Here is a 13387-nt window from a genome sequence, read left to right as displayed (position 1 = left end):
ATATTTGGAGGTATTCAGTTAATATCTGTTTTAAGGTGAATTTAATCAATCCCTTTTTTTTTTTTGCTGTGGCTTCTAGAAAATAGGAAATTACAAACATGAACTGCATTTATAGTATGTATCATGTATCTTATTTCCCTTGGCTAGGCAGGTCTAGAGACTAATATCCCACAGCAACAGATCAGCAAACCCATCAAGTTCATCCCTTTAATCAGGTTCAGCACCTTGAGAGTCATTTGTCATACAAAGTAACTCTTGTCTCAAACTTCTGCCAAGCAAATTAATGAGAATTGCTGGTTTTTTTTTCTGTTCTATCCCATTGTCCTCATCTTGATGTACCCACTTGATGGGATTCCCTTGCCGAGTTTATGATATCAGCAACAAATAGGACTCCAGACAGACAGGATTGAGCCAGTGTGGCAAACCAATGCCCACCACCTCCCCACGGCATGCAGGGGAGGTACAATCCAATCTGATGGAAACCTTGGCCATAACTGTGGGAGTCACCGAACTAAAATGTAAAGAATACAGACCCTAATAAGCAGGACTTCCTAGGGTGGAAGAAGAGAGGTGAAAGGGTGGGCTCCTTATTGGGTCAAATGCCATCACTTATAGGAGAAAGAAAATGAAAAAAAAAAAAAAAAACCTTTTTAGGAAAAAAAAAAAAAGAACTAGCATTACGACTAAAGTTTTAAAATAACATACAATATTTATAAACATAGCTCTCCAAATGACACAAAAATTGTCTATGAATATTAATAGAAATGCATACTTTCTCACTGTAATCAGGATGGATATGTGTATATTTGTTTGAGTGTGAGTGTGGCAGTATAATTCCTTCTGGAAGTTCAACTTGAACTTGTTCCTTAGTCACACTGATGAGAGTTTACACACTGTCACTTTTATTGCTGATGGTTACTTCATGGTATTAATAGACTTGAGAGCTTGTTAATCCATTCCTGGCTGGAGTCAGGCCAAGAAAGGAATGGAAAGGGGGAAAACAACAAAGAACATTTTCAAAGAACTGCAGAGGCAGAGAACTATAGGTCCAACTCTCCTGTCTCAGATGGGAGGATTGGCTAGGAGAAACCCAGCTAAAGAGACAAATTCAGAATCAGCAGCTAAGAGAGGCAAGGTTAAATCACTACTTGAGATACCCATATCCCATATCAAAATTGCTGGGTTAGATACCAGGCTCCACTTGTGACCCAGCTTTCTGCTAACATGCACTCTGGGAGGCGGCACATGATGACTCAAGTAGTCCCTGCCACCCATGTGGGAGATCTAGCTGGTGTTCTAGGCTCCTAGCTTGGCCTGACCTCAACCTTTGCTGTTGAGGGCATTTGGAAAGTGAATCAGCAGATGGAAGACTTCTCTCTTTCTCTGCCTTTTAATATAAATATACATATTTTATATATATATATATATATTTTTACATAGGTCTACAGTTGAAAGAGAATGAGAATAATCACTGTTCACAGGAGAACTTCGCATCCTTTGTGCCTCCGCCCCCTCAATCCACCACTGGTCAAGCTTATGTCCACCAGTAAACTCAACAAAACACATAGCACATCTTGACCAGGAGAGGATGGGCACGTAGCAGAAGCAGCAGTCTGAAAATGCATTCCCTCCAGCACATCACTGTGTGTACCCCTAATAAACCTGAGACCCCGGTCTACATGTCCCACCAATAGGACCATTCAAACCCAGGTGAGCAGTTCAGTTACCAGACAAGGCCAAGCTGAGTACTTACTTGAGGACCATACACAATATACAGTTATCTCTCAAAACCCAAGGAGAATTGGGTCCAGGATGCTGCTTTTCCCCAGGACACCAAAACCCTTGCCTTTATAAGGGAAGTTCAAATCCCTGACAAATAGTGGTGTAATATTTGTGTGTAATCCATGTACATCTTCCTGCATACTTTAAACTATTTCTGATTACTTATACTACTGAGTACAAGGTAAGCAATATATAAATAGTTGCTATACTGTGTTGTTTAGGGAGTAACAGGAAAAATGTCTGTGTGTGTTCAGGATGGACACAATATTTTATACTGGATAATTTCCCACTCACATTCGTTAGACCACAGAACCCATGGATATGAGAGAAACGCTGTACTTCAACTACACAGAGATTGTGAGCTTGTGTTAGGATCCCTTCGTGCATGTTCGAGCAAACTGAGTCCTATGTGTTTAAGGGGATACAGGGTGGCCAGGACCCAGGAGCAAGGCAGGAGTGGGAGGAAGCACAGGCTTCTAACTCAAACATGGTTTGTATCTAGAAGTACAGTGTATATATACTTGTCAAAACTCATACTAATGTCAAGAAGGAAAGAAACACAGTCATGATACTGGGCACGAAGGAAAAAGCCTTATGCATTACTTATGTGCATAATACTCTTTGGGAAGCTTCTGGAAGAGAAGACATCTTCCATTCCTCTCATACTCTCTGAAAAGTTAAGGCTTGATGTAGCTACAGGTCTGTTTTCCTTTAACCAAAATCAACACTGGAATAAGTGCCAGTGTCTCAGCACATGACTTTACCAGGCAACCCTATTCCCATATATTTACATTACAACAGCCTGCTGGCTGTGTCTATTTTTCCTCCTTCTTTGGATTCAGCCATAATAAAAAGTAAAACAGAGCCAAAGCCTATGAGAGAGTACGGTGGGAAAATTCCCAGAAATTCTAAATTGAGAAAGTAAAACAGTGTATTAGATTATGGGTGCTGATAAGATTATACTTGAAGTATTAAATATTGAAAGTAGAATGAGAAAATATTTTGCTCAGCTTTTGGTTTTTGCTATACAAAGCTCAACATTTAGCACCAAATGTCCTCATCTAAAAAAAATGAGGATAACAATATCAAATGCAATTGCTTTTAAGGATTAAATGAGCCTGGCATGTTCACTTACCCAGCACTCATTTCCCCACAGTCACAGAATTTGCTTTTCTCTCTTTTTTCTTTTCCCTTATTGGAACAACTCCTGTTATCCATCTGGGGAGTCTGTTAGTACAAAGGTCCTGCCTGCTCAGGGTCAAGGAGTGGGCATGTGGGGCCAGCCTTGTGGCACACTGGGTTAAGCTGCCACCCACGATGCCAGCATCCCATAAGGGCACAGGAGTTCTGCTGTTCCACTTGCAACCCAATAACCCCCTAATGCATGTGAGAAAGCAGCAGATGATGGTACAAGTGCTTGGGCCCCTGCCACCTATGTAGGAGATCCGGAGGAAGCTCCTGGCCCAGCCTTAGTTGTTGAAGCCATTTGGGGAAAATCTCTTTTTCTCTCTCTCTGTAAATCTGTCTTTCAAATAAATAAATAAATCTTTTTTGGGGGGGGGGGGTAGGTGACACAGGCCCATCCAATCATCATGCCCCTGTAGAATATTAGCATCTGGAAAGAGAAACTACATAGGCAGAAAACAGCTAGAGAGGATTCACCTGTCCCTGGGTGGCTGGAAGGGGACTGCCTTTAATCACTAGTTCCTGGTATCTGGATCTCCAGAGCTGCTTTCCATTCTTCTTTTCAGTTAGCCTTTTCCAAGTTTTCTTTAGCTATCAGCTGGCTCTGCCATATATTTAAAACAAGTGATGAATAGGGTTATTTATAGTCAAAGAACTCTGGTTGTCATAAAGCACCCAGGAGCTTGCCCAGCAAAGGGCAAATTCTCCTTAAGTGGCTGCTCTTGTCACTCAGTCTTCCAGCTTATTTTTACTTACTGGATATTACTACAGATTCAGCATCTCTAATACAAAAGTCCCGAAAGTCCCCAAATCTGAAACTTATATCAATTTTTTGTATTCTGGAAAATTTCAGATTTTTTTTAAAGGTTTACTTATTTATTTGAAAGAGTTACTGAGAGAGAGAGAGAGAGGAGAGAGAAAGAGAGAGAGAATATCTTCCATCCACTGGTTCATTCCTCAGATAGCCACAAGGGCATGGACTGGACCAGGCTAAAGCCAGGAGCCAGGAGCTTTATCCGGGTCTCCAACGTGGGTGGTAAGGGGTCCAAACATTTGGGCCATTCTCTGCAGTCTTCCCAGGCCATTAGTAGGGAGTTGGATGGGAAGTGAAGCAGCCAGGACATGAACTGGAGCCCACATGGGGATGCAGGCATCACACATTTACCCGCTGTGCCACAATGACATCCCCTGGACTTTGGATCTTTGAATTAAAGATGTTCAACCGGTGAAGTTGATATAAATATTGCAAAATCCAAGAAACTCTGGAATCTGGAAGACTTCTGGTCCCAAGTGAAAACAAACTGCCCTAAAAAGCCTACAAAGCATTCAAGAGAAGACCTCCTAAGATCTGTCCCAGGAGTGTCCAGACAGCTATCCATCTTATCTACCTGGTCAGTTTGACTCTGCGATGTGCAATGTGTATACAGGGTCTATTTTGTATAAGCAATTTGGCATGCCCCTAGACAATCTGTTCTTATATAGATTCATATCTATTTCCAAAAAGGTCCTTCTTAAAGTTAATCAGCGGTTTTCTTTTCAGTAGTCTGTTCTCAGAAACAGTGCTTTTTCTTTGAGGATTTTTTTTCTTTTCTTTTTTATTTATTTATTTATTTTTTGACAGGCAGAGTGGACAGTGAGAGAGACAGAGAGAAAGGTCTTCCTTTGCCGTTGGTTCACCCTCCAATGGCCGCCGTGGCCGGCGCGCTGTGGCCGGCGCACCGCGCTGATCCGATGGCAGGAACCAGGTGCTTCTCCTGGTCTCCCATGGGGTGCAGGGCCCAAGCACTTGGGCCATCCTCCACTGCAGTCCCGGGCCACAGCAGAGAGCTGGCCTGGAAGAGGGGCAACCGGGACAGAATCCGGCGCCCCGACCAGGACTAAAACCTGGTGTGCTGGCACCGCAAGGCGGAGGATTAGCCTAGTGAGCCGCGGCGCCTGCCGAGGATGTTTTGAAGATGTCATTTATCCCCAAACCTCTGAGCAACTGCCCCTGCCTATTTAAAGCCCATCTTTTTGGATCAAGTCAGTGAAAGCTCACTGTGTACTGATAAATAAATATTTGCTGGCATGGAATTACATATATCTTGACTAGAAAGAGGCACTTACACTCCAGTGAAGGGTAACAGAAAAAAAAAAAAAAAAAAAGCTGATACAAGGTGCCATCTGAAATGGGGCAATGCCCTCTATGCTCTTGATAGTGACAGTGGAAAGAACTTACCAAATGCAAAAGCAAGAACATGTGAGTAGGAGAGGGGATAGCAAGCAGAGACAGCTCCACTTCCCATCCAACTCCCTGCTTATGGCTTGGGAAGACTCTCTCCTTGACCAAATTTTACTTGGGCTGTTTTGAACCTTGTTTTACTCTGCTTGACCTTGCTGCTTCTCACCCTCCGTCCTGTTGTCTTTGGCTAGCCTGGCCACTTTAGCAAAGAGTTCTGCTAATTCAGTTTACCAAAACTCACTACCCTTGATATCTGACCACACTTAACATCTGATCCAGTTCCTCTTCTCCCATCTTTGATGTCTAAGTCCTTGGCCTGACTTCAGCAAGAATCCTGGTGGGACAATTTAGCAAGAATTCCCCTACCCTGGATATCTCCTCTTAGTAATTTCCTTCCCCCCTCACCATGCTCCCCAACTACGAACTCATACTTGTCACTGTTGTACCCAGAGTCCAGCCCATCTTCCTCCCCTATTGAGCTATCTCAATTATAATAGTCCTAAACAACAAATTTTCTTTCCATTTTAATGCATTTTTTCTTCAATTTCATATGGTTTGGGCAAGTTGCAACTGATGAAGCTCAGCACATGGCACCTCCAAAATATGACTACAGGAGACCACGATGTTACCAGGTAAACATCCTGAGCAGTTCAAAAGACTTGATAGTCTCCAAAGTTATCATTCAGATTTTTAGGGAGAGATGCAATCTCCAGCTACTCTGGATTGGTCCAGGCAGATTAAAAAAAAAAAGTTTCCAAAGGTCACCACTTGTTTCATCTCAATACTAAGGTCTCAGCCCCATTCCTGTATCATACCACCTATGCTGGACTATGTTTTTAAAGTGCACCTACGTTAACTTGTACCCATGCCTACTTCCCCTCTTATATATTCATTTTTCCCTAAAAGTTACCTATTTCCCCTGCTCAAAGAAGTATGACTTTAGAAACTACTCCCCAGTGACCTTCATATTTGCTGCAAATAAGTTACTTTGCATGACAGCTCCTGCTTTTTAGAACTTACCAGGAAACAGGCCCACAAACTTAGGTGGGTAACAATAACCTATCACCCCAAATATGCCTCCCTGGCTTACGGCATATTTTGAGAAACTGCAGACACAGCAGTAGCTCTGAAAACCTGTCCTCCTGTCACAGAAATTTACATCAGTGAAGGAAATGTCCATTTGTAAGACTGTCTCCCTCTGCACTAGGGAGGCAAGGACACTAAATCACTAGAGATCCTTAACTAGGGGAGAAACATAGCAACACTTAACCTTGTTGAAGGTGCTTTTCTCATGCTGTTTTGTCTTAATCAAGTTCCATCTTTTTTTTTTTTTGTTTTACTTTGTTTCTCAGAAGGATGGTATGTAAGCCTGAAGTATAAGGCAACCTTTTGCAATATACTTTAGAAACCTACCCATATCTTTGGGTTATCTGCCATGTACACCAAAGGTATACAAGTCATTACACTTCTGCTCACTTTTCTCTTGTTAATCAGTATTTTATTACTGGGAGTCCCAGTTAAGAATTGAGGAAGGATGGGAAGAAAATTATTTTTCATATCCTGTACAATCTTGCCTTTAGCCGCCAGCCTTTCTTTTTCTGTCTCAAAAACGAACACACACTCCCCCACCCCCACCTCCTTCCTCCCTCCCTGTATTTGGTGAGGCTGTTCCAGGCTTAGACTGAACTCTGTCACTGATCTTAATTACTGGAAAGATGTGGTTAATTCCTGTCTGGATCTGGATCTCCCTTCACGTCTCAGCTACTGTCTACCCCTGGAGGACGGGATAATCCCAACCACCCCGGAGCAGCTGGGAGGATTAAAAATATATAGAAAACTGCTTGTGTTTTGCACAATGTTACATAAATGTATTTTTAAAACAAAAGAAAAAAAAAGAAAGCACCCTTTATGAAGTGTTGAAATGGTTGAAGCGCTCTGAGTAAAGCTCTCAAAGAGGAAATGACACGCCCGGACACAGCCGCAGAAGCCTGATTATCCAGGGTCAGCTGCTGCAGCTGTGAGCAATTTACACACATGATTATCTGGCTTCCATCTCCCAGCACTTAAGGCTAAGATAGCTGGATGCCAGTGAAGGCAGTTGGCGGGAGGCAGAATTGAGATATCACATGTGAGTAAAATGTGTTCATCCCATTTGCAAAGGTTACCCCCAAATCTCAAGGTACTTGATCACTGTTTGAGGGAAAGAAACCTTGTAGATTCTATAGGCTAGTAATTTTTATATTTGCACCATCTGCCACCATCTGTGTAAGCTGATACAATAATAGTGTTTTTCTTTTTCTTTTTTTTTTTTTTTGCTCATGTAGTAGGCTTACCATATTCTTTAGTACTTAAGGGTACAGACTTTAAAGCTAGACCGCTTTGATTTGAATCTTGAATATACTACTTACTAGCTCTTCACTTCGGCAAGCTACTTAACCTCATCTTAGACGTGCAAATAAGAGGTGGGTGTTGTGGCACTGCTATCAGAGTGCCTAGTTCAAGTCCCACCTACTCCATTCTTCCACTCCAGCTGGCTGCTAATGCACTTGAAAGGCAGTGGATGGTTGCTCAGTACTTGGGTTCTTGCCATCCATGTGGGAGACCTGGATGGGGTTCCTAGCTCCTGACTTTGTCCTAACCTAACCTAGCCCTGTTTGTTGTGGGCATTTGGAGAGTGAATGAGTGAATGAAAGATCAATCAAACAATTTCTGTGTCATTCTCTGTAACTCTGCCTTTCAAATAAATAAATAATTTACAAAACAAAAAAGAAAGAATATAGAAGTCAAGGAGTAGAGTGCCAAGAATAGTGGCTGGCAAATGGTAAAGGCCTCATAAATGTCAACTACTGTTTAGACTTGATCAGATCACATACAATAGCTGGTATTTGACAGCCATCAAAGGTAGATGCTGTGTTAAAAGCTTTTGGCAAGTGCAATCATTTAATTCTCACCACCCTGTGTAGGGAAGAGTTACCATAGCAGCCCCTATACAGAACAGCCTCCTTGTGGGGCTGGTCCATAGCTACATTCTGGGAACTTGGCTTTTGGAAGGTTCCCTAAGCCACTAACTGATAAGGCAACTCTGCTCTATCAGCTGGCCCAGATTGGACAAACAGTGTGATTTATGGAGAACACCTGCTCTCCTCTGAGAGTCAGAATGCTGATGAGGCAGGCCAAGCAGGCAGGGTGTATCCTCAGGGGCAGCCCTCAGTGGAAACCTTGGGCTCTGAGTGTCAAGAAGCTTCCCTGGGCAGAGACACTGAGCCTGTGCTACTGCTTTTCACTGCTGGAGGAAGTGGCCAGTTCAGTGCAGCCTCTCTTAAGAGGGAGAACATAGGAAATCTGTGCCTGGATTTCTCCAGACTGCACCTAAGGTATCTTTTAGTCTTGGTGATCCTACTATGGATTCTTTCACTGTAATAAGCCTCAGCCATGAATACAACCACAGGTTGAGTCCTAATATAGCACCAGACATGTGGGTGCCCATAGGAAGGAACTATGGGAAAAAATCCAAAGCAATTCTCAAAGATATACTCTGAATGTGACTCTAAATCCACTCCTTTAAAAATCTGAACAATGGGTGCCTCGGGTAATGCTGCAGCCGGCGACGACAGCATCCCTTATGAGCGCTGGTTTGAGTCCCTGCTGCTCCACTACAGATCAGCTCCGTGTTAATGTGCCTGGGAAAGCAGCTGAGCATGGCCCAAGCACTTGGATCCCTGCCTCCCACATGGGAGACCCAGATGGAGTTCCAGGCTCCTGACTTTGGCCTGGCCCAGCCCTAGCTGTTGTGGCCATTTGAGGAATGGACGCGTGGATGGAAGATCTCCCTCTCCCTCTCCCTTGGCCCTTCCCCCTCCTTCTCCCTCTGAAGAATGGGAAAGTTAAGAGATGTAGACATGCTTGGTCACTCAGTAGGTGAAGAAGCTGAGATCTAAAAGTGAATGTTCCCCTCCAAAGACTGCACTCATTGATTTGTGCCAGGTGGCCACACCCCATTACAGACATCCCCTGCTTTGGCAAGCACACACCTCGGAGCTACCGGCTGGTTTTGCAACTCTGGGAAAACATTCTAAAGGCTTTGAATCTCAGATTTCTTCACTATAATAACAGCACCAATAATGAACTGTAAGAACACCAATAATAATACTAATGGCATAGAAGTACAGAGACGATTTAATGAGATAAGTATACACAACACAATGTGTGAAGCACATACATATTAATACACAACACAGTAACATCTCTAAAGTATTAAGTACCTCATACACTGTAAACATCAACACATTAAAAAAGGTAGGTAAATATGTTCATGGGTGGTCTATATAAAACGTTTGTATAAATATGTACAAACACACATACATACATCCACAAATATGCATGCAAGTTAATTACTCATCTAACAAGTTCTGCCTTGATGACACAGCGTCACTGCCCATATGGGGATGGAGCTGATGGCTAGTGTTTCACAAATGGGCTTGATTTTGACACTTGCTGGCTTCAGTCTAGGGAACCCCCTTTGTCCACAAACCTGCTCAAATCCTAAAGGCCAACTTTATTTAATGTTTAACCTATGGAATTAATCATTAGCCAGACAGCTCAGAACTTTGCTTACGACTCTAGCAGGTATTTAGCACAAGCTCTAACAAACACAGATGTGGTGGCCATGTTTACCTAACTCCAAGTTAGAATCTGTGATCTAGCAATGAATTGCCAGGCTAGAAACCTGGAATTCCCTTGGGAACCCTGGTGTGTAAGATATTCAGTCTCCTATATCCACGGAAAGCACACTTCCATGGTTAAGATTTGCTATTAATAATGCCTTTATTTTATCCTTTACATTGTACTTTTAAAGCACTTAGGTTTATGGCATTATAAAATGACACTAATTGACGTGTTACCACTCTTTCCTTGTTGTCTGGAAACAACTTGAGTTGTTTCCTTGAGTTGTCTGGAAACAACTCTTGGCATTCTCTAGCTTCTAAAACGTATGGTAGGAGGCAGTAGATGGTAGTGGATGAGGCTGGTTTTCTCACAGAATTTGGTATCACTGACTTCTTCCTGGAGCAAAGGTGACAGCAGCGACTCCAAGCCAAGCACACCATATTTTACGAGAGAAAAACCTAGACACTCCCACTGTCTCCAGGTTTATGCTCACTAGCAGTCATACCCATTTGGACATCACTACATGAGTGGTCTCAGACAGGTTGTTTAACCCTATTTACCTTACAGTTAACAATACTGTACTGTGCACTTCAAAATCTGTTGAGAGGATAGACCTCCTATTAAGTGTTCTTACCACAATGAAATAAAATTTTGAAAATCCTACTTCATAGGGATGAAAAAACTTAAATAAGTTAATAAGGAAAAATAATCAGTGTCTGGCACATGGTATAACACAAACAAATGGATAAAACACATATTTTCTGCTATTTTTTAATTGCTTCCATAGCCATCTTATAGACCTGATAAGACTATAAGCAATTTAAGGCCATAGATCTCACTGGCATTATGCTTTCTTACACATTCTCTCCTCCTCAATGAACTTGGCCCAGCATTAGACACATAAATTCGGTCAGCAACAGATAGTTGTGGGTTCAGCTATGGCAGCACTGCCCAGGAGAAAACACCCTAGAATACACTGAGTGCCACTTCAACCAATGCCTCAAGACCAATGGCTTGCAAAATATTTAACCCCCAAATTTGGTAACAATTTTATGTTGTAACCCAATACAAACATGAATACTAAATACATACACTCTATAAAAATATACACTATATAAATATCCACATTTTTATAGTGTAAATAACTGAAAAGCTTTACAAAACAATACTTATCTTCACTACATGAAATCTGCTGATACTTTCTATTCTAGAAACCTATAAATCTAGTCTATTAAATCTAGTCCAGTGCCTCTCAAACTTCAATGTTCATTCAAATCACTTGGGTATCTTGATAAAAAGAAGATCAGATTCAGTGGGATTTGGGATAGGATCAGAGAGTCTGTGTTTATTTCTATCAGATTTCCAGGTTACAGTGGGGGGCTTTAGATTACACATTGAGTAAATAAGAGTCTAGTCTAATTTATTTAAGATTTTTGTTATTATTGAATGCTGGAAAGGGCTCTCTATATTTGTGCCATGATCCACTTAATGCTTGCAATCTGAAGTCTGTAAAACACCATTCTAAAGAATTTCTAAAGTTTCTGTCACCTCTATAATTCCCTTGTTAGTTTTCCCATCCTTGGGTAGAAATCTAAGGCCTAAAAAAGGAGCGGGAGTAGGGGAGAAACTTAGAAGCCAGAATGACTCAAAGGCTACCTTTCATACAGACTCAGGCAGATACACCTGCCTGGTTCTCAGCCCATTCCCCCACTGTCCCAAGCCTACACCTTGCATCTGTCTTCATTAACTGATTGAGCACTTACTAAAAGCAGAATGATGAATTAAGTACTTTACATCTAACCCATCCACTCCTACAATCACCCTATGAGGTTATCCCCATTCTACAGATGAGAGAAGCCACTGGTACAGGCACTCCACAGCCTATACACTATAGCCTACCTTGAAATATTCACACTCTTGTGTAGTCTCCTCTCATGCTGAGTAGGGCTGATCTAGCAATTAACTGATTATTGAGGAAATGACAATATGTGACTTCCAAGGCTCACTTAGAAAATACAATGTGGCGGGGCTGGCGCTGTGGCACAGTGGGTTTAAGTCCTGGCCTGAGGCGCCAGCATCCCATATGGGTGCTGGTTCTAGTCCCGGCTGCTCCTCTTCTGATCCGGCTCTCTGCTATGGCCTGGAATAGCGGTGGAGGATGGCCCAAGTCCTTGGGCCCCTGCACCCACGTGGGAGACCAGATCGGTGCAGCTCCAGCCATTGCGGCCATCTGGGGAGTGAACCAGCAGATGGAAGACCTCTCTCTGTCTCTATCTCTCTACTCTGTCTTTCAAATAAATAAAATAAATCTTAAAAAGAAAATACAATGTGGCTTGTGTCTTTTACTCTCTTAGAACATTCCCTCTGTTAGAAGCTAGGTTGCCACATCATGAGAATTCTCAAGCAAGCTTACGAAGAATCCCATACAACAATGGACCAATGCCTCCTGCCAACAGCCAATACCAACTTGTAAGGCAACAAGTGAGCCACTGTGGAGGTGAATGCTCCAGCTCCAAGTCTTCCAACGTCTGCAGCCCTAGGTGGAATCCTAACTGCAACTTCATGTGAGACCCCATGTCACCTTGCTAGGCCTTGCCCAAATTCCTGACCCACAGAAACTGCCTGAGATAATAAACACTGCCTATTGTTTTTCACCATTAAATTCTGGGGTAATATGTAATGCATTAAATTTTAGGGTAATATGTTACACAGCAACAGGTAACTAATACGGTTATTAACTAATGTTATAATGTAACATTATGGTTCAGCCTAAAAAGAAATGTGAAACTTTGTCACGATGGCCCTTTGGATAAACTCTTCATTGTGCCTGCTCATGTGGTTCAGCAAATTTTCATTCTCTTCTTACAAAGGACCTTGTGGGAGGCATTGATTTTCCAAGTCCATGCATGTTGGAATGACCACATGACTTGCTCTGGCCAATTGGATATGGAGTTGTAATGTTACATCACAACTGACCAGAAGCTTCTGTTGGCACTACAAGAATCTGCCTGCCCTCTTTAGCTCCATCAGTTGTCTGTAGAAACAACATACCCCAGACAAGTACATGTATTCCTTTGTAGCATTGAGAAGACATCAAACACAGACTTGAACTTAACCTCTAGCTTGGACATAAGCCAAACTGAGGCCAAGCAGAAATGCAACTGAGTTAGAGACTCATGAGTGGAAAATAAGTGCTAAACCCTAAGGCTGGGGGTTGTTTGTTACTGCAGCAAAAGCTGACCAATACACTCACCATGCTGGATAATGCCATGATCCATAAGCCGGTGGCAAAGCTGCTCCGCCTCTTTCCTTGTGGTAGCCTCGCCTTCCTGAACCAGCCAATCAAGGAATTCAGACGCCATGAAGGTGCGTTCATATTTGACACCCTCCTCTTCCCTGGGCTGCAGGAGTGTGTTTTCAGGGCTCATCAGCCTGGGAGGTAAAAAAGGAAAGATAACAAATCTACACAAAAAGAAAAAGTTCATTTGAAATCCTACATTACAGGCTTCTCTGAAGTACTATAGTGAAGTTGTC

General features: G+C 42.5%; 1 protein-coding gene across 1 annotated transcript in view; it reads right to left on the bottom strand.

Moving 5' to 3' along the window:
• Positions 1-13387, bottom strand: part of DEPTOR (DEP domain containing MTOR interacting protein) — a 171252-nt gene that overhangs the window by 69882 nt on the left and 87983 nt on the right. The window contains exon 4 of the mRNA XM_002710752.5: positions 13107-13285. Within this exon, the coding sequence (XP_002710798.4) occupies positions 13107-13285 (179 nt within the window). The remainder of the gene's footprint in view (positions 1-13106; positions 13286-13387) is intronic.

The sequence above is a fragment of the Oryctolagus cuniculus genome, chromosome 6, assembly GCF_964237555.1.
Source record: "Oryctolagus cuniculus chromosome 6, mOryCun1.1, whole genome shotgun sequence".
In the NCBI taxonomy this organism is placed as follows: Eukaryota; Metazoa; Chordata; class Mammalia; order Lagomorpha; family Leporidae; genus Oryctolagus; species Oryctolagus cuniculus.
The sequence above is the reverse complement of the archived record's forward strand: the minus strand, read 5'-3'. Positions and strand labels throughout refer to the sequence as shown.